Here is a 22,680-nt window from a genome sequence, read left to right on the forward strand (position 1 = left end):
CAGAAGTTGTTAACCAGAAACCTGGAAAAAAAAAGAGTTTGTTTCTACTAAGAAACAGATGTACTCCGGATGTTACTTTCTTGGCGGAAAAAGAATGGTATTTAGAAACACCATTAATAAAATTAAGATGTGCCTTTTTTGAGCAAGTGAAGAAAATGTTTGTTTAAGAAGCGATTTTTTAAAAATGTGTCTTTGCTTTTGAGACATACCACAGTCTAAAAATATTGCAGCTTTAGAAAATACTGTAACAGTGTTCCAGTTGTGGGGGGGGGGGGGCGGGCATGGTGGTGCAGCGGGTTTGGCCGGGGCCTGCCCTCTGGTGGATCTGGGGTTCGAGTCCCGCTTGGGGTGCCTTGTGACAGACTGGCGTCCCATCCTGGGTGCGTCCCCTATGCCCTGTGCTGCCGGGTCAGGCTCCGGCTTACCGCAACCCTGCTTGGGGCAAGCAGTTTCAGACTGTGTGTGTGTGTGTGTGTGTGTGTGTGTGTGTGTGTGTGTGTTCTAGTTGGTTTGGAGCATTATGATTTGATTATGTTTAATCAAAGATGACTACTTCTGTTAACTATAACATAGAAGGCAAGGTAAATGATAAAGCTTGAGAATGTACGGTACGGTGTATGATATTGGTAAGATATTTTGCCTTTAACATATTAATATTATGGGGGGTGCGGTAGCGCAGCGGGTTTGGCCAGGTCCCGCTCTCTAGCGGGACTGGGGTTTGAGTCCTGCTTGGGCTGTCTTCCGATGGACTGGCATCTCATCCTGGGTGCACCCCCTCCCCCTCCAGCCTCTTGCCCTATGTTGCCGGGTTAGGATCCGGATCGCCGTGACCCCGCTTAGGACAAGTGGTTTCAGACTGTGTGTGTGTGTGTGTGTGTGTGTGGGAGAGAGTTTTTTTAATGGAATCTGAAGATCCGTCCTCATTTATTTGTTTTTAAACTCTTGTTTTCTGTTACTGTCAAGAATAGTAAAGGAATGGAGGAAAAGTAAAGAGAAAAAGATGTTCCAAAAGAACTAACCATTTCCAGAAATTAAATCACTTTCATATAAATTAGAACAAACTAGTGACTGATGTCAAAACCTACATTTGCTCTGCTCTCTAATGCAATTTAGTTCCAATCTGGTGGATACTCAGTTGACATCAAATTCATTTTACAAGGGCACTCCTGAAGAAAACAAACATATTGAATTTTTTATATTTTAAAACAATACATTTTGGGAGATGTTTTTATGTCAATATCAATCCTATACTTTGAAAGTTTGGAGGTGAAAATACCAAGATTGTCAAATACCCACTTCAACTCTTAATTAAATGTCGCTCCAGGTGATCTTGAAATCACTGCTACCAGAAGGACAATTTGAATATTGTTCAAATGCAGAAAAACACTGCATAAAATTTTACAAAACATACTGACAGTACACTGACAGTAACTGCTATCAGATCTCAATTTAAAGCAAGGCTAAAATGATCCGCATTTGTGGACCACCTGTTTTGTAGGTGGATTATATCACTAAAAACATTTGAAGGTTCTACATGGTTTATAGCAAAGGAGTTGCAAAAAAGAAAAATATGTCGGAGCTTACTGATCATTTTACAATGAAAATGCAATTGTTTTATTTCTATGTTCCAGTCCGTTTTTGTCTCCTGCATAGCCAGGGGATTTCATCCCTAGCGTAAGTCTTTATTCACGTATATAGACTTTGTTTCTGACCTGTACAAATATTACATGATCCATGATCCATTTGTACTTGCACACAATTTGCATTTTTCATTTTATGAAGGACATTTTTGTGACCTTTGCATATTTTTCTTTTTGTTTTTTTGACACCAGAGAATAGATGAATAAATGGTTGCAGCAACACTATTAATATGAATCACATCACAGTTTTAACTACAAATATTTGACATTTCCAGTCCCAGGATATTCTCATTTTAATGTGAAATGTAGTGTTCACATTGTTCTGCAGCTATTTTTTTCTTAATTTTATTGAAAAAGAACTAATAACATATCTAGAGGCTAGTAACACACATCTCACAAATCTATGAGCACTAGTTTTAAGTCCTATATATTTACTCAGTACCTTTCAACAAAGTTGTTTACGCAATACCTTGATACACATGAGCAATGTGGTCTAAACGCTCATTATTGAACAGTTAAGTGTCATAATAATCCAATTTCAGCAAATGTGATTCATTCAGATTTGTACGTTTGAAAATGTACTGTTAAATGTAATTTTTCCACTACAATGACAACGAGGGTTTGCAAAAATGTTGTACTTTTCCTTCTAAGTTGTGTTTGTATTTACATATGAATTGTATTTGATCATTTTTTTTAAACCTACATTCACACAGGTTTAAAGGAAACCATGGCAGTGATATCATGTCATATCATCAGTCACATTCATCTTCATGCAGCTTTCAGCCTTAATAAAGAGCTGTGACATGTCTTTGATACATTGACATCATGACTATTGACTCGATTACTCTCTAAGAAAATGCTGCTGAAAACCTAATGGAAATAATTCTGCTCTCAAATTATGAGCCTTGATTAAGCATCCCAGTATACAGGGGATATGAACTGGAGGTGCTTAAATGCTGGCCTCCAGCGCTGCAAGGTCAGAGCAATCCTGAGTAGGCGCTCTCATCTTCCCGCCCACGCAGCCTCAGGTTCGCTCCCTGCCGGACCGCGCGCTGCAGGCAGGCTAATGCTGTGTTATCTGCCGCTCTGCCAGCCCCTGCTCCAAAGTCCACAACGCAGCATACAAAGCCTCTGCTGCATGCCAGGCTCTTGGAAACAGCAGAACTGTTGGGGCTATCTGCCCCCCTCTCTCGAATGCAATATGCTCTTGGCACTGGGTTGAAGATGGGGATGAGGCAGGGGGCGGGGTTTGCATAATTATCTGGTTTGTCCCTTCTCTCTGTCTGTGCCCTGCGGATGCACAGCCACCAAGAACTGCTTGGGTCTGTGGGCGAACTGGAAGCACCACCTCATTTCATCCTTATCCCCCGCTGCTGATCTCATGCTCTAATGTGCAGTCAATATCACCCACCGGCGTTCTCTTAGATGTTCCAAATTCACTCCACCATGGCAACGTTTTAATATTCCTGTAGGACAGGAAATGGCCAATTGTTTTTTTTTTTTTAATCAAAGATTTTCAAAGATCTCTCTAGATTTGTGTGTGAATAGGGTGAGAATATGTCATGTTTTGCACTTCTTCTACTTTTTTTTTTTTGCTCACTAAAAATTTTTGCAGTTAAACTGTTTGACCACCGCATAGGGGAATGGACTCCAGGCTGTTCTGTCAGTTCCACTGGGTCCCCCTCACTCGGCTGTGTGTTTGTGAAGGAAGGGCAAGAGTCACGATACCTTGTCCCCTTGGCACTCATTTGGTAGATAGCTGATTTGTGCCAACTCACATGAGGCAGCCTGGGCAGTCCAGCACTGATTTACCAAGGTGCAAGTTTAAGCGTAGCGTTGTTTCCTGCACTGCAGTTAACCCAAGGTGTCTAAACCATTCTTGCATTGTATTGTGGAAAGTTCATTTGTGAAACACCTCACATAATTGCTTTCCACCAACATGTCAAGAGATGCAACTATGAAAGAATGCTTTTCTTTGCCTCTCTGCATCCGTTTCCTCACAGATTTTGCTCTTGTTTAATCTTAGATTTCGTGTTTTTGTGAGAAAATTAAACAAAAGGTGCAAGGACAAGAAAAACAGAAGCTGCATCTGATTAATTAAATACTGATATTTAACTTTTTGACAGTTGAGCGCCCGTTGTAATGGCTTTGTTTGGTCCTCACTGTTTCTAATGCATTATCTGTCAAAATGCTATGACAGCTTTTAATTAATGTTTAAATTTGTTTTGCTTTAATTGGTGAGGAAAGAACATATTTTTTTCCTTAACTAGGCCAGTCATGTAAGACTATGCAACAGAAGAATAAACTTAGTTTTTTGCCTTAGAAATTTTGTACCAAATGGTTTTCACTGTATAATGAACAATGCCAGCAAAATGCAAGTTGTTTATTACATTTTATGTACTATATTGTAGTAGGGTAAAATTTAATGAAGAAGGTGAGAAGTTTCTCATTTATATTCTGTTTATGTACATTAAACTCCACTGCTATTAAATTAAATTCATATTTTTACTTACAGAAGTACAACTTGGAGAAAAGTGATCTGAGGTTCTCCATTTCCCAGGGAGTGCTCCGAGATATTGCCCTAACCTTTGTTTCGCCACATGGTGAAAAGCAAACAGCTTGAGAATTCGTACTCATTTGACCTGAGTCTGTATCTAGTGTGTGCTGGAGGATGGGAGAAGAGCTCCCTTGGACTAGGAAAGGGTGTGGGGGTGGGAGAGGGAAAACATGGATAGAGGTGTGAAAGTTGGGGAGGGGAGAGAAGAGTGCAGATTTGAGGGTTGGTGGAGAGTAGAGAGGAGTAAATCTCTGGGGTTATGGGGAGGGGAGAGAAGGTACAGGTGTGGAGATGTGGGAGAGAAGAAATAACAGTAGTTATATCTGATTGATTAATGTCTCTCCAATACATTGTTTATTTATTTACACACACACACACACACACACACACACACACACACACACACAGAATCCTCAGAAATTAATTCTAAATGCATTAACTGTACTTGGCTATTTCATGATATTCTAGAGGTCATTAAGATATTTGCTGCAGTGCCGAACAGCTGCAATTTAGCAATTTAATAGTTCTGTCCTGAAACACTGAAAACTTTGTTGGCTCACAATCACATACATTTACCTGACACTTTTCTCCCAAGCAACTTATAATTATTTGCCCATTTATACAGCTTAGTAATGTTGCTTAGGGGTTCTACAGCTAGAAGGGGGAATCAAACCTGCAACCTTTATATCCAAAGGCATTAACTCTAACCACTACACTACTGTCACAGTTATGAAATATTAAAATAATACCTCCTCCTCACATAGAACACAAAAATATGTAAGGGAGATTGTTTTATTTACCCTTCCTCAAAGATGGCACCTGGAAATGTTCATAACACACACATTTTCTGAACCGCTTGTCCCATATGGGGTCACAGAGCCTAACCCGGCAACACATGGCGTAAGGCTGGAGGGGACACACCCAGGACGGGACGCCAGTCCATCACAAGGCACCCCAAGTAGGACTTGAACCCCAGACCTACTGGAGAGCAGGACCCAGTCCAACCTACTGCACTACCACATCACCACACCTCATCTTCATAATATTAGTTTAGTATTAGTCTGTGAGAAGGGTGCGGTGGCGCAGTGGCGCAGTGGGTTAGACCACAGTCCTCCTCTCCAGTGGGTCTGGGGTTTGAGTCCTGCTTGGGGTACCTTGCGGTGGACTGGTGTCCCGTCCTGGGTGTGTCCCCTCCAGCCTTACGCCCTGTGTTGCCGGGTTGGCTCCGGTTCCCTGTGACCCTGTATGGGACAAGCGGTTCTGAAAATGTGTGTGTATTAGTCTGTGATTCAGACATTGACTGGGGCACCATGTGGAAAAGAGGACAAAAAGCTTTAAATTTTTTAGCTAATTTAATAACTGAAAAACATTAACACTTTGGAAGAGTCTGTCTGAAGCTGCTTGATCCTAGGAGGGTCACAACAAGCCAGAGCCTAGCCCGGCAGCAGGGGGTGGACGGCAAGCCATCCATCGCAGGGCACCCCATGCAGGACCCGAACCCCAGACTCACCAGAGAGCAGGACCTGGCCAAACCCGCTGCACCACCACACCCCCACACTTCAGAAGAGTGTACCACAAATTTAGATTTATGCCTATTTTTTCCATTGAGTCATCTTTTGTTACTGTAAGGGAAATTGCAACGTAATTGCATTAAATAACCCAAGCCATATAAAAAAGGAATGACACAAAGAAAAAATGAAATAAATAACTGGGGAAAATGGAAATGTCACTGAATAAGAAGATAGATGTGTTGAACTTCCGAAGATAAGGTCTATAGACATAAATATCCTAAGGCAGTGTCAGTGATCTGAAAAGAAAGTGGTTAGTGTTCACAGTTGTTCTCTAAGGTGGACGTAGGCAAAGCAGGGAGGCAACAGGACACATCATCATTCGTCCCATGTAATACACTAGGTTTTCTTGGAAGGCATTGAGGTTGTGATCAGATGATCCCATTCCTCAAGGCTGAAGAAGTCAAGGGTGGTGTCCTTTCATGGTTTTTGGGGAATTGGGCCCGATGTATGAGCAGCAGGGCTAGTTGGCATGAACAGAAACCCCAGAAGAACTGTCAGCAGAACCATAAACAGTAGCCCAGTGGCAGAAAGGCATTTCTTCTGGCAGGGTTCAGTTTAAACACCTACATCCCCCTTCAGTTTGAAAGCCTAAGTGTTCGTAATTAGAATAATGTACATTATGGTTGACCATCCAGTCGATGGGACATACATTACAAAAACAGTCCATATTGCTCTTAATGCCACTGTCCTTAATTTTAAATATTAGATAAGAAAAGTTTTAGTGTTCTGCTAATCCACAGATTATTATTGTGTATGTGTGTGTGAGAGAGAGAGAGAGAGCCTGAAGTCTTCCTAAGAAGTACGCAACCCATGGGTCAACTTTGGTGGAATTGTTGAGCCATTGGGTGGTGTAAACATTGCTGCTGAACCCCTCCTTCTGGCCTGGGGACACACAGAGGCTGCATTGTTCTTGTACTAAATTTGAATATATGCATGATTACTAAAATGTTGTCGCAGTGTCTATATTTTATTGGTTGTACGTGTTCTGTCACTGTGAGACTTTATAATAATGATAATTAAGTCATTACGATTAGTCGTTAATTACTTTCTGTCAAGGCAGAGCTATTGTAAAGGGCAGTATGAGGTAATGTAGGATTTGGACTTGTGACCAAAAGGCTGTTGGCTGTAGTCCCAGGAGTGCTCCTGTTGAGCAAAGTACTTAACCTGGATTGCTTAATTAAAAAAAAGAAAAAAAAAAAAAAAAAAAAAACATACTGGATAAATGAATTAAGTGGGGATTTTTAGATAAATCCCTTTTTTCAGGGAACAAGAAATCATATAATGAGGGAGCTGGAGTCACAATGCTCTGAATCTTTAGAAATAACATATATGATCATTATTGTTAATGAAGGACACAGAACTGTAAAATGGACGCTTGCAAAAATATACCTGCAACTACAGGTCTAATATTACAATAAAGCTTCAACACTTAACACTTAAACACAATGAAAAATGGTTCTGATCTCTTTCTGTAAATTCACAGGTCTCTATTTAGAGATGTATTAATATGCAGTGGTTTTGAAATAAATTTGAGCATTGCTCAGCAGCATACACACTTCAGAAAAGGGAAAAATAAACATATGTAAAAATGCCTTAGAGATCATTTAAACTGTTAGCTGATATACATATCACAATTAAGGATTACGTGTTTGACAGTCTAACCACAGACATCTCAGCAGAACATAGAAAAACCACTGTTGATGCACAGATGGGCTGGTTGACAAGCTCCTTTTTATTTATTTCATGTATTTTTTTAAGTTCAAGATGTGAGGGTAGTGGCAAAAATGCTGAATTCAGTTGGGCGAAAGTTTGAAAATGTTCTCTGAAATAATCAGGTAGTATGACGGATAAAGGCACAGACCTGGCAACCTGAAGGTTGTTGCTTCCGGAAAGGAGTATATTTCATTACTCAACTGTATTTCATATTTCACATCAATACAGACTGACCTCTGCATAGTATCATTTTGCAAACTTGGTATTTGTTTCAACAGATATTTAAAATGTTTTCTAATATGCAAAACATAAATATGGTGCATATGCTTTTTACTTTACTTATTTGCTTTTCATTTACTTCCTTCTACGTCAGTTCATCGTATTTCCCTTCTGTTCTCAGTTCTCCACTGAGATTATAAGAACTGCCATTAAGGATTGAAGAATTGAAGGCAAGCAGTGGGTGGCACAGCGAGTAGCGCTGCTGTCTCACAGCACCAGGGGGGTGTGAGTGGGCGTTGGCTCGATTCTCACTCGGTCTGTGTAGGTTTCCCCCGGGTGCTCTGGTTTCCTCCCACAGTCCAAAGACATGCTGTTCAGATTCCCCCATAGTGTGTGAGTGACAGAGAGAGAGAGTGTGTTCCACTGATGTATGGATGAGTGACCCATTGTAAGCGGTGTATCTAGCAGTGTAAGTCACCTTGGTGAATAAGGTGTGTGGGCTCATAACACTACATAGAGTTCATGGGAAGTTGCTTTGGAGAAGAAGTGTCTGCTAAATGAATAAATTTAAGATAATGTAATTTATCATATCCAGTCCATCCAATTTCAGTAACCACTTGTTCTGAGCAGGGCTTCAGTGATTTGGAATGATTTGGCGCAAGGCTGAGGGGGGGTACACCCTGGGTGGGACACCAGCCCATCGCAGGGAAGCCACACATGCACACACACACACTCACTCACCCATTCTTACACTATAGGCAATTCAGTGTCACCAATGCACCTGAACTGCATGTTTTTGGACTGTGGGAGGAAAGGAGCGCCTGCAGGAAACCCACACAGACAAGGGGATAACAGGCAAAGGGAGAAGAGAGCAAGAATAGAACCCACATTCTCTTGCAACGCCTGGGCACTATAAGGCAGCTGTGCCACAGTACCGCCCTGAAATTTGTTATATTTTTTTCCTAAATATTTTAAGCCTGACTTGAGGAAAATGCAACAGCAATTCGTGCAAGAAGAATTTCATAAGCTAATTACTATGGGGTACATATTAAAAAAACATCAAGATCTGCACCCTTCATTTCCTTTTATCTCCTGGGAAAATGAAATAATATACAACTTGATGATTTCTGATATTTGGTCAATTTCCTGAAGTTTATGCTGTAATTGCATATTAAGGTATATTATGTACATTATATATTGCATATCAAGGCATGACTGCACTTTACAAATCCCAGTAAAGGGCAGGGGTTAGGAGGCGCAAGGATGAGCAACTTCCAGCCTTGGTTGTGTGCTTGTTTATGAATGTTTCTTGTAGGACAGAGTCTGTTGCTGTGATTATTTGTCTTGACTTTGGTTGCGTGGCTTTTTTTGTGTTACTAGGCAGGGTCACCGCAGTAGGGTTGCTCCCTGGATGGCTGTCCTAGCAGTCCGTCATTTATCTGCCACCTTTTGGCCACACCTCCCATTTCCACCAGAGTCATGTTCTTGCCAAGAGAACCTTGGCTCATTGCCTGCCGCTTCTGTATCTTATTAAATTGGCTTTGTCCTTTCGTTATACATGAAGGAAGGACTTTGAAATTATGTGCCTCCTAATATGCAATAAGTGGAAATGACCTTAGGGCTGTGAGAAAAAACTAATATTATTAAAACAATAAACAAATTACTTGAATTTTTTCTTTCTTTTGTAAAAGTGCCTGATGTCTCAGTCACTGAAGTACGGTATAGAAGTGCAGTACTGTGTACGTAATAGAACTGCAGTCTAATATCAGTTCATAGGGTTTGTATATACTGGTGTTATTTTAAATTTTTGGTTTGAACTGTATAAAACCAGGCATCCGGTCAATGAAACTTTAGTATATACCTTTCGAACATTCCTAACGACAGTGAGAGAGAGGAAGGTGAGGGTGGCGCAGCGAGTCGCGCTGCTGTCTCACAGCGCCTGGGTGGTGCGAGAGGACATAGCTTTGATCCCCGCTCAGTCTGTGTGGAGTTTGCATGTTCTCCCCATGTCTGTGTGGGTTTCCTCTGGGTGCTCTGGTTTCCTCCCACAGTCCAAAGGCATGCTGGTCAGGTTCACCCATAGTGTGTAAGTGACAGTGTGTTCCACTGATGTATGGATGAGTGACCCATTGTAAGTAGTGTATCTAGTGTGTAAGTCACCTTGGTGAATAAGGTGTGTGGGCTGAAAACACTACATAGTGTTCATTAGAAGTTGCTTTGGAGAAAAGCATCTGCTAGATAAATAAATGTAAAATATGTTTTTAATTAATTCTGAGCGATGGATTACAAAAAGCCCATGCCATTTATATTTCCATTAATCCAGAAATTGATTCCAGCTCAGTTCTTCATGCTGGCAAGTGTTTGGCTAGTAACAATGTGTATTAACCACAATACAGTGGACATTCAGTTGCTTTAATGTCATTTCCGCAGTATGGAAAACTGCCATTTATTGTGTCAGAAATTGTATAGCACGTATTTTATAATATTATTTGTTTTCTGTGGCATCCAAATGTTCTAATCAATTGCAGGTGTTGAACGGAATACCTGGGAATGTCTCAAACCTACAGTTTTGCGGGTGCAACTGAGATCCAGATAAATTCAAAATTATACAAATGACAGAAAAGAGTGCATTTCCCTTCCCTTCATTTTCTACTTTAATTTTTTTGTCATTATGAGTCTTTCATGTCTTTTTAATCAGTTTAACAATTTTCTACAAGCTACAAAATAAAACATTTGTAGCTCGTAGCTTTTATTTATGAATCATTTTTCATAATTGCTGGAATGAAGGCACAGATTGTTGCTATTTTATGACTGAACATTTTTATAAGTTATCTAGACAATCAATGCTGTCAACAACCTCAGAAGAGAAACATCTAAGCGTAGGAATTGTGTACATTCTAGACCGCTATTAATAGTAATTACTTGTTCAGAGAATGTTATTGTAAGTGACACTTTGTTGGTTAAATGTTGTTATTGTGGTGCTTTTAAAAGACATGTAGCGCACTCATATACACACGCTTTGAGGTTTCTGTCAGATGTGGCAGCGTCACGGTGAAAATGTGAACTCCGATGATGTCACGTGACTACAATGTTCTTAATTGATCAAATAAGGCTTTAGAGCATTTGACGAAATGTGATTGGTAGTGAGTACACTGGTTTTCATTCCAGTCTTTCATAATATATAACAAAGTTGTTTTTTTTCATCAATTTCAAGTGACACATAATGCAGCATGTAACATGTAATCTCTATTCTACATAAATGTATGCATCACTCTGAAATTTCTGATTTCCTAGAGCCCATTACAAATTGAATGTGCTCTCTAAATAATTTAAGACAATGTGTTTTTCCCCCATCCAGCGCAGTGTTCAGCCCATTCGAGGCCCCAAGGGGCTGCAGGACATTCGAATGCTGCTCATAACACCTTATTTAAGTAATAAATGTTCAAGTTTGTTAAAAGGCTCCTGACCTCTTGTGCAATATGTGTAACCAAGTAATTAAGATATGCTCACTAAAATCTACAGGTCCGTGGTTTTCCATGACCAGCACTGGCCGTCCCTCAACTAATGGCTAAGAATGTACAATTTGGGTTATATGTACGATAACACGTTCTTCTGCCTGTTAGCTTTTCATTACACACTAGTACATGTTGTTTGTTGTTTACCTATAATTCTGGATGTAAACCAACTTGTGGTAAAGGAAGGAGTGAAAATTCAGAAGCAGTGAAATGATTTAATAAGGATATGTTTTTTGCTGACCATGAAAGCAATAACTGATTATGAAAAAATCTTGAGTTCTGTACTTCAGATTTTTTTATTTTATTATTTTCCTCCTTTTTTTTAAGTAAATCTACAAGTCAAAGCCATCCCGCTTCGTCGCACAGCATTATTAAGGATGCTGTGTTGAAATAGCAGACACAGCATTCTGTACATTTGAAATGGCAGTTAGCACAACTTCAGTGAAGGCATCAGATTTTACATCTCTTAGGATGTAGGTACTTTGTTAAGTACATTTAAAGATTTTGGTTGAATGAGGAATTGCAGACCATAGAGGTTGGTCTCAGAACAAAGCGCTCCTACATCAGACATTGCCTTGACTTTTCTCTCTGACCTTCATTTTGTGGGTTCATGGTTCCTCCTGTCTACTATTCCCAGTCTCAGTCTGTCCATCACTCATTAGAAGATTCTGCCTCAGGGAGCCGTTATTATCATCATATTTCTCCCTGCTGCCCGGTACATCAATACTGCATTGATTTCTCATTTTTTGGTTTCTGCACAGTGACATCCCTGTCCTGAGGGAGCTGTGACAGAACATTAATTTGATAGGTCACTCAAACTCACGCATATATTATTATTACTATTATTATTATTATTATTATTATTATTAAAAGAAGAAGAAAAAAAAGGGTAAAGCTGCTGCCTCACGGCACCTGGGCTTTTTGGGCATAGGTTTGAATCCGCCTCAGTCTGTGTAGAGGTTGCATGTTCTTCCTGCGACTGTGGGTTTCCTTTTGGTGCTTCAGTTTCCTCCCACGTTCCAAAAATATGCAGTTCAGTTGCATTGGTGACTTTAAATTGCCCATAATGTTTAACTGGAGAGTAAGTGTGTGTGGTACCCTGTCCCTGGGTGTAACGCCATTGCTTTGTGCCCACTGATTCCAAAATAGGCTCTGAACATTTGAGTCCCTGACTAGTACAAGCTGTTACTGAAAATTATTATTTATAATACTAATAATAATAATAACAACAACAATAATAACAATAATGGTTTAACAGGGGTGTTTCCAAAACCTTTTTTTGCTTCAAGAATTAACAGTACGTCTGTCAACAGAATTAATGCGGCCCAAGTTATGAATGCATCACTCTTTCTATTAATTTGCCCATTTCATAAGTGATTAACTTCCGAGTTGATTAAAAACTGCACAAGATTAACAAAATAATCTACAAAGCTTCCTAAATCAATTTGGTGCATACATTGGGAAAGACATTGGGAGGGAGTCAGTGTATTCTGTGAGCTGTCTGCCGAAGTCCTTCTGTGTTGTTCAAACAAATTCAATTAGCGGTGAGACCTCCTGCAGGGCTTGTATTGCGGTAAGTCTCGGCAGTGCTGTCTAACCAGACAACCTCTATTGTCCTTGCTTGGCAGTGATTGCCTTCATTTGTACATCCAAGTGTGGTTCTGGCTACCCCTACTCAGCCCCCCTGCCAGTAACATTTACAAATGTAACAATGTGCATCAGTTTAAATGAAAAGGGTGATTTGAATTAATATTATTATTGGGTTTCTTTATCACGAAGTGTGCTGTGGTAATTTATTCCTAATAATAGTATTTTTTTTCCCATCCTGCTCTCACTTATAGTAAAAGACGAAAGCTGTTTTGAAATATTTGTTTGGTCTTCTTGTTTATTTAACATTACTTTCTAAATGCACAAGTGACATGTCTATTTACATACTGTCCCAGCTACTGAAAGAATAAAATTCATTACGTTTGTACGATATTGCGTTTATAAACTTCAAGTGCATTCACAGAATCTACCTCACATCAGTCCGCCTTCACGGGATGTTCCCAGGGATGTCTCAACTATGCTTTAATTGGAAAGCCTCTCCAGGCACTCTGATGCATTTATTCTGGGAGTGTGATAAGATTCAAATTCATTGGACTGGGGTACACACAAGAAACCTTTCACAAAAAATTTGATTTCTCCCCTTCTATTGTCTTGTTAAATCACAACCCAAAATCCTTTCTTAATGATGTTATGGTATGTTGGCTCTTCCATATTTGGCAAAGAATTGTAATGTTGTGGTCTACACCAGAAGTTCCCTCTATAAGCCTGTGGATGACTGAAGTGTTTAAATTTCTCCCACTTGAAAAACTGACATTTGATTTGCATGGCAATTCTAATGAATTCTGGAATGTCTGGACACTCTTCTGGAAGTTATTAGAAAGTGCTGCATGATCATTCTGGTGATGTCCTTTGACCCTGAACCCTCGCACTATGCATATGAACATATTTGCCATTTCTCGTTGTACTGTCTCTATCCATACGCTGCTGTGACCTTGTGCTGCTTATAATACCAAAAAAGATATTACACCTATCATTAATCTTGAAATGTCTTTCTTTTGTGTAACTGTTTCATTGTCTTCTTTTGCACTGTACTTATGAAATAAGAAGCAATACTTTTTTATTAATATTATACTGTAAACGTGTTTGTTGACAGGTTTGTGTCTTTGGCAGTCTACGTAAATATAGGCATTTCACAAACAACAAAGTGCAAGGATTACCACTCCAGCAAGGTTAATTAGGTGTACGGTGCAAATTTGCCAAACCTGTCATTCACTGAGACTGAATGATTTGTCCGAAGACTGTAGACCGTACAGATTGTAGACTTTTCTCAAAATGCGTGTGGTGCCATCCATGAACCTCAGTGCACATGCACCTGATACATGCAGTTCATATTACAAAAGGTCAACAAGGCACAGAAATGTTGCAGTAAGTCAGCCATTACTTTCTCATAGCTTAGATGGATTGTTGATAATTTCCAGGATTGTTATTCATCTCAATTTACATTTACATGTATTCATTTAGCAGATACTTTTCTCCAAAGCGACGTGTATCTCAGAGAAAATACAATTTGTGCATTACATTAGGAGAAAGAGAGACATAGCTGCAGATGTGTGATTCTTAAGTAAACCTAGTTTGTTTCTTTCCACTTTATGCACCGATGTTCATCGCTCGAGTAGGTGCATAAAACTCAGGATAGAGAAATCCCGATCACCTTCCTACATTTTTTTCCCCCCACAGCAATAATGGTTATTCTGAGGAATCCATAAACCTGAAATTCTGAATTGTCTGGATTTTAGCTTGACTATAGAGTTGCTATACTCACTGTAGAATTAAACCTAACATATGTTTATATCAATGGTTCAGTCCATAAACTTTCAATCCATGAAAATAACTTTAACACTGCATTTGATTTAGATATTCCTGTTTTAAAGGCTTGCTCCTAAAGAGTCAAAGCCTTTTTTATTCTCTGTTTCCTATTAGGACCAGTAGCTGTAATAAGCGGGGAGGAGGACTCCGCAAGTCCTCTTCACCATGTCAATCATGGCATCATCAGCCCCTGCTCCCTGGATGCGGCACCGGATGCTGTGGTTATCGGAATGACTCGAATTCCTGTCATTGAGAATCCGCAGTACTTCCGGCATGGGCATAACTGCAACAAACCCACCACGTGTGAGTATTGCCAGCACCCAAGTCCTGTACTATTATGTGTCATAATGTACTGCACATTCAGCAGTGTTGACTTTTCCATGCTCACTTCACCAATTATGAATCCAAATCACGCTGTTTTCTGTGGTTTAATGTGCTTTACATTCGTAAGAATGGAATCTAGTTTGATAACGTGAAAGTGCTCCTAACTGGATTGCAGATTTTTAGTTCCCATCAAGCAGAGGGGAATGTGGTGGCACAACAGGTTTGGCTGCATCCCACTATCTGGTGGGCCTAGGGTTCAAGGCCTGCTTGGGGTGTTCTGCATATTTCCCCCCCAGCCTTGTGTCACACTTAATCTTTTCAACTGCTGTTGATAAAGGATAGATACCATTGTCATAACTATAGTTCAGAAAATGCTGTTGATGGTTTACTTAGCCCATCCATGTAAAAGGCACATGCATTTCTGCAGACACTGAAACTTTCCTTTTAAAATTAAATAAATTTAGCTCATTATTTCCTGTCTCCCTACTGCTAAGGATTTGTCTTAATGAATTGTCTTATACTTGGAGCCTCAAAACCTTATTTTCATAGTGTGAATACTTCTGATTAAAGTGCCTATTTGTTGTTCTCGGTATTATGTTCAGTGTTCTTAGCCTTTAATTCTTCACTTGTTAATATTGGATTTTTTTGTCATTATTGCACCTTATTTAACCTTCATGCATTGTGATTCCGCTTAGAAGTTTTGACAGTCAGTTGTACTTACTAATGCCAAGTGTCACACATTGACTTTTCAAGGTCTTTTGTTCTTTCTGCTTTCAAATCCAAAAGTTGTATTGATTATGGCTACTCTTTGATCCACATGCACTGAATTTCAAATACAGTATTTTATGTGAATCTCATCATAAAATTTATGATCAGCTGATAATGATCTTCTGTATAGAATATATGCATGCAAATGCAGTTTTTATTAATCTAATTTTCATTGGACAGCAGTGATAGGGTTAAATCAAGAACTGGAATGCATTTTTTGACACTTTCATTCTTTATCCACAACTATAACTTAACCATTGAACCAAGGAAATTATAGAATTCATAGAACTCACACCAGCAGTCAGTTCCAATAGCATTTACACCAGGTGATATTCTGCTGAAAAAAGGCAATGTGCAAAGCTATCTATATCATTCACGGGATTGTCACAGGCTTCAGACACTCCTGTGAAGAGCAAAACTCTGAGCAGGCCCCAGGTGGAATGATGAAAGTATGCAGGTTACAACCAGCAGTACATCCTTTCAAACCAAAGATGTCTTTCCATGCACGTTCACATTTTTGTAAGGGAGGTTTCAAGGGACACAAAGTGAGTGCAGCATATGCAGTTAGCACAATCCAATAGCCTAAAGGCCTTAGTGGCTTTGGGAAAAACAAAGTATACACAGTGATAGTTAACGGAACAAATCACCAATTCTGAATGAAGTATAAACAACTGAACTGCACCTGCTAGAGTTGGTCTTGTTACCCGATAAGCACATGTTTCAGCCAGTAGCAGGAGCAACATGTGGTCCAGAAAGAGAGTTGGAGGTGACAGAATTTGTTCCTGATAGTACCCCCCCATTGGTATTGCTCTGTGAGACATCAGGTTTTAGTGAGGACAAAGCAAGACCTCATGGAGAATTTAGTAGATGTGGTGTGCCTAGTCCTCTGAATCCATTCCGTTTCCCCAGTGTCTTTCACTGGGGACAATATCGTTCAGTTTCCTGGAATGAAGCTAAAGTCTTAGATTTTCATATCACTTCTCATGTTCTGTTTGCCTCATCATACGCTCTACCAGACTTCCTAGTTTGACAAAAGTTGTAATAAGGTCTAAGATTCCAGTTACTGCTTTAAATATATTAAAGTGAAGTGTCAGTCTGTTGCCAGTCTCTTGAATTTGAGATTGTATGGCTGGATATGCACACAAGGAAACCTGAATTGTTACAGCATGAAACACTACCAGCCAGGTTGCTCTGCATATGCATTCACTTCTGCACTGTCCAGACTCTAGTGGGGTTTTGATTGTTCATGGCTAAAGAGCAAAGACATCAAGCCCACAGGAAAGGGAGTTATCCATGCATTTGCATTATCCCTACCAAAGATAAATGAAGACACAGGGTCTCTACATGTGTAGTATTGTCAAAATGTCCCACTTCTGTTTTTGGTTCCGAAGAGGTTCTTCAGTTTTGAGACTGTTTTCATGCTGCAGTTTACTTCTTGGGGGAAACATTTTAAAATAAATAAAATTAGGTGAAACAGGACTAGAAAGGTAGCATGCATGAAAGCCGTACAAAATTATAATAAAGTAGCAGTGGAAGTCCTCTTTTAAGATGGTCTAAATGTTATATTCAGGGAAAGCAGTCTTAAAATTACCCTTGACGGAATGAAACCAAACCCAGCAATATAAAGAGCAGTGACCGTCATTGTAATATTTTTAAGATCAGGGATACAAATTCTTCTGTATCGCCTGTACCTTTTAAACCAGTTAAAACCACAGAGATCTTTCCACCAAAAGCACTTTTAGCGTAAAAAGAGACCCAAACGAGGGGAAAGAAAATCACATTTAGGAAATATAAATAAATGAATACAGTTATACATTATGAATAGTTTGAATTTTTAATGCTAAGCGACTGATTTATAATCTATCATGCATGCATGCTGCATACCTTATCAGGAAAGAATAAATAAATAACAGGGTACTTGTACAAAACTTATATTTCATTTTTATACACCTAGAGTTGAAATCGGTAGAAGTTAGACACTGACGTGCAAAGGCAAAGTTTGAAGGGTCAGCTGAAGTTAAATGAGACCGTGGCCTCCTTTTACTGGATTCCTCCTTCGTTTTCATTAAGTAAAAGAAACTGCCCTCTAAGTGGAAAATGTGGCATGCAATGCTTGAGTCAGAATTTGCAGAGTGGCATGCATTGATGAGAAATGTTCTGATTTGCTGCAATATTTTAGCTAAATCAAATTCCAGTACTGAAAGATATTATTACCATTAGTTCACAGAACACATACTGTCAGAAACCACTCATCCCACTCAGGGTTCACGGTGAACCAGAGCCTAACCCAGCAACACAGGGCACAAGGCTGGAGGGGGAGAGGACACACCCAGGACTGGACGCCAGTCCACCACAGGGCACCCCAAGCGGGACTCAAACCCCAGACCCACCAGAGAGCAGGCACAGGCCAAACCCACTACCCCACCGCACCCCTTTACCATTAGTTGTGAGGGGGGAAAAAAATTGTGTTCCTGAGCCCCAACATTGAGACCTATTAATGATAAAACATCACCAAATCCAATTAAAACTGTTTATATGTATCTCCCAAAAAAAAGAAAGAAAATACTAGGAAGATGATCAGGAATCGTCGATTTTCTGATAATTTTATGCAGCTACTCATGTGATGAACATTGGTTCATATGGAGGATAGAAAGAAACTAACTGTACTTAAGAATCACACGTGTGCAGCTATGTCTCTTTCTCCTAATGTAATGCACACATTGTATTCTCTGAGATGTGCGTCGCTTTGGAGAAAAGCGTCTGCTGAATGAGTGAATAAATATGAAAGGGACCCTATTACTCCAATAAGTAACCTGTTTTATCATAACGCAACATACCAAAGCATTTTCCCTTCATTAAGTTCTGTATAATACCGTGTGGCTGTCTTCCCGTGCTTATTCAACTCTTACCGCACACTTACCAAATGATCACGAAACATACAGACAAAAAGTACTGAGTGTTTGTGTTTTAATTCAAGCCTTAATGCAAAAACAGCAAATCAGAACAATAAATACAAAAGAAATCAACAACGACAATTTAAACAAATTCTGACTGACCGAACAAATTAACATGGTACCTCACAGTGCCCGCGGCTGCTGTGTGATTCAACGCAGTTTCATTAGTGTGACGCTTGTGTGTTCTCCCTGTGTTTGCCTGGGTTTCCTTTCCCTGTTCAATGACATGTTTCAGGCTAATTGGTGCGTGAATGTGTGTATCTCTGTGTTGCATTGCTCTGTTCTATAATGTGGGTGAATGATAGCAGGGAGTTCAGTGAAACATATCTAGTATTGTAAATCACCTTGGTTAATAATCATTTTATGTTACTTGGGAAAAAATATCTGCTAAATGTACAAATGTCTTGCACTATCAGGCATGCGTGAAAATCCAAATGTAGTCCTCGTAAATGTGAAGAAATCCCTTGCAAGCTGAAGTAATTAAATTAAACTCCTTGGGAAGCTGAATTCTTGTAACTCGAATGGAATGGGGTGTATTATGGGTGTGCTATAGGTAATTTCAGGGGTATGACTGCATTCAAACCGTCATAAAGTACAAAAAGCAAGACAAATAATAGCAGACACACAAAAAAAAAAAAAACTTAAACATACAATAAGCAGACTGGAGGCAGAAATAAAATTTTAACAGTTGTTTAGTGACTATTAACAGATTAACAGAAACATTTTAGCTCATATATACATTTTGAATTTTTGTTTGTTGCCAAGAGCATGGCCCGAGGACACAGCCTGTTACTAAGCACTTATCCTCAAACCATCTTTCAAATCACTCCCTTGATTATTGGTGGACTCACTCCACAACAGTCACTGTCAACTGTAGTTTTTTGTAGCCCCTTAAAAAATAAAATACAAGTTAATTATTGATGTTTTGCAAAGCATAATTTATTCACTAATTTATTTGAAAGCTTCTTATTCAGGTCAGGCCTCCTCTGCTGGGGTTTGGCTGTGGCCTGAAAGTGTGTTGTACATTGGGCTCCAGACCATCACAGAATACCTCATTGTTTCATAATGTGAAACACAGTACTATTGGATGCCCACTGCAGTATACATCTAGTACGTACCACACTTAATAAAAGTTACACATCAGCCCTATTTAGCTGACTTCATTATTTTACCCAAAGAGGATGTCATGTATACTTTTTAAACAAATCAAGTGTAATGCAGTCGACTTCATTTCGATCTCTATTTCACTACAGTCTGTCACTGCTGCCAGCACTGTAAATTTTTTATTATAGGTGAATACTTAAATGTGATCTACGTGATAGGTAAAACGCATACAGTTTGTAGTTAGCTTTTAGCTGAGGGAAAAAAAAGAATGAATGAAGTATTTCACTTTTTTTCTGCCACCATCCCCAAAATGAGCTGAAGCATCATTACTAAATTGTACAGTTTTGTTAGCTCTCTTAGCGCTTTAGGAATTTGTTCATAAAAATTTCCTGTTTTCTTTATGAATAAAATGGTTGAAAATAGCATTGCTGTGAAGTCTAATGTATAATTTCACTAACTTTTGTTTATGCAATTTTCTCCATTTTGCTTTAAAAATACCAGACAGCTGCTAAGTCACATGTGGCAAATGCGCTTGTAGATTTGCATGTAAAAAGAAAACACTCTCACCGCAAGTGAGGGCTGTCATACTGCAGTACAGACCAGCCACATAAACAGCAAAAGGATGATTGATTGGAAAACATTGTGTCATCAGCCCTTTCTCATTACCAGCAAACACTGAACTGGAGGGAAAGTAACCCTCTTAAGTAGAATAAAGGAGGCGAACAGCACAGGCCTGTTCCCTGGCCCACTGACAGATGCATATCTCACTAACTCCATTATCTTTTCAAGTGAGATCTTTGTTTTATCGCTCAGCCTGCTGTTTTTAATTAAAGATTTGTCACATCCCACCACCCTGAATTACATAATAACTTTTGATTTTTTTTTTTATGTGGCGGCTTTTTTTAATAAGCCCATTAGTAATCCAAATGATTAAATACCAACACAACTACTGTGAAACTCCCACTTTCCATGCGTCTTTGATTAGGAAGATTTGGACATAACCTTTGTCATAAGACTGTTAAATAAGATGTTTTGAAATTAATGCTTTAGGTTAAATTAAACATAGCATCTTTTAAAGGGTCCTGGTCATTGATTCAATACAGTTGTGCTGTAGATGTGACTTCTTTGACAAGCAACTGGTCTGTGACAAGTACTGATTTCACACATTCTTCTGAGGTTTTCTAATTTAAACTTGAATGTGACAAAATTATATAAACCACCAAACCAGCAGTATGAATGAACTGTTATTCACTGCGTTTAGAAAAATGTATCCATGAAACTACTTATTCATTAAAGATTGTTGCCGTTTCGACAAGTTGAAATATGCTTAGTTTAAGCTAGAGGAGAGTTGAATAGACAGTACTCTGTCTGTCTGACATTAATGGCCCACATCAGTCTTCCACACTTGCGAACACAGATGTACATGTGCTGGGCAGCTAGCCCATATGTCACCAGTGGGCTTGCATCTGTACAAAGAAAGTAAATGAAAGCACCTGGGCACCTCTATATTCTTTCTTCGTCCTAACGTTTTCTGGAATTGGATCCAGGTGTTGGGTACCGAGTCACAGGCTGCCCTTTTGGAGGGAAGGTGAGAGCTAAGGAGACATACCCTTGACACTGGAAAAGTGCACGTGTAATAGTCGTTGTTAGGCTCAAGATATTGCAGGACAGGGCACTAAAGTAGCTAATAATTGAATATGGGAATATAAATGAGACATTTAATGGCAATCCCCATTGCAGGCTGCAGCTCAACAAGGTCTCTGATGGAGGCTCACCACCTCCTCTTGCCATGCCCAGAGCTAATGCACAGGGTTGAATAACAATTGCAATAACGTCTGAGACCGATGTTAAAATTTCAAAGGATCACATGGTTATTTAAGACCCGTTGCTATTTCAAGCTTATGTGCACAAGCCATTATAAGGCCGTGCCCACAAAAGGGCCCCAGGCCACCACACAGCCTTAAAATAAAACGAATCCTGGTGCATTCAATAGAGAAGGAACAGTTGTAACATTTTATGCTCTTCCTCATACGCTCGTGTCTTTGAAGCTCCAAAGACTTAAAAAACTGCTTTCACACAGTGCTGGAGCTCTGCTGTCGAAATGCTGCCTTATTTCCCCTGGTTTCCAGCCTAATTCTTTCGATGCCAGTCCTCTTTCGCTCTCGGCTGTCCTAACTGGAGGAGAGATGCATCAGTCAGAACACCTGGTGTTTTCGTTTATATATGTTTCTCAAAAGACCATTTTAAACTTCATTGCTTATTTCCTGCACGCACATGTGATTGTCTTATTTAACAGCAGTAATGCTCTGTACTGAAGGTTCACCAGATCTTTAGAACTACAGTACAGTACCTTTTTTTCCATTCTGTCATGGCCATTTTTGTCACAAATAATTTCTGCAGACTTTCTCCGCCTGCAAGATACATACGTGCCAAAGACTTTATGTAATGTAACACCTGATTGTTTATGCATCTATCCTATTATCCTCATAGCTTGAGCTCAGCCGCATAATTTCCTATCAGTTAGATCCAAATAATTTAACATCCTTAAGAAAAGAGACCACTTTTCCTATCCACTGATGTTTCATGGTGACATAGCAGCATACAGAAGTTGCAGGAGAGTGGCGGTGTAATTGATAGCATAGTACAAAACGTGGTCTGCTTTGTTGCGATCTGAGCTATTTAAACTACCAACAGTTGTCCCTCAGTTGTGACGTACTGTACTATTTCACTAGTACACGTGAACAGCATCAAGGATGTGGTTTTTTATATTTATTTTTTGCATCTTACACTGAAGAGCATTTTAAACGCCATTTATTCATACCTTGTAACTGTCAAACTTGCAGAATGTATGTGTCTTAACATTTAAGACTTATCCACAGTTCAGAATCCCTTTGCCAGTTT

The 22,680-nt window shown here is 39.5% G+C and overlaps 1 protein-coding gene across 1 annotated transcript in view; it reads left to right on the plus strand.

Moving 5' to 3' along the window:
• Positions 1 to 22,680, plus strand: part of ntrk3b (neurotrophic tyrosine kinase, receptor, type 3b) — a 124,456-nt gene that overhangs the window by 86,257 nt on the left and 15,519 nt on the right. Inside the window, exon 12 of the mRNA XM_018763149.2 lies at positions 14,744 to 14,932. Coding sequence (XP_018618665.1) covers positions 14,744 to 14,932 — 189 coding nt within the window. The remainder of the gene's footprint in view (positions 1 to 14,743; positions 14,933 to 22,680) is intronic.

Source organism: Scleropages formosus, chromosome 11, assembly GCF_900964775.1.
Source record: "Scleropages formosus chromosome 11, fSclFor1.1, whole genome shotgun sequence".
NCBI classification, from domain to species: domain Eukaryota; kingdom Metazoa; phylum Chordata; class Actinopteri; order Osteoglossiformes; family Osteoglossidae; genus Scleropages; species Scleropages formosus.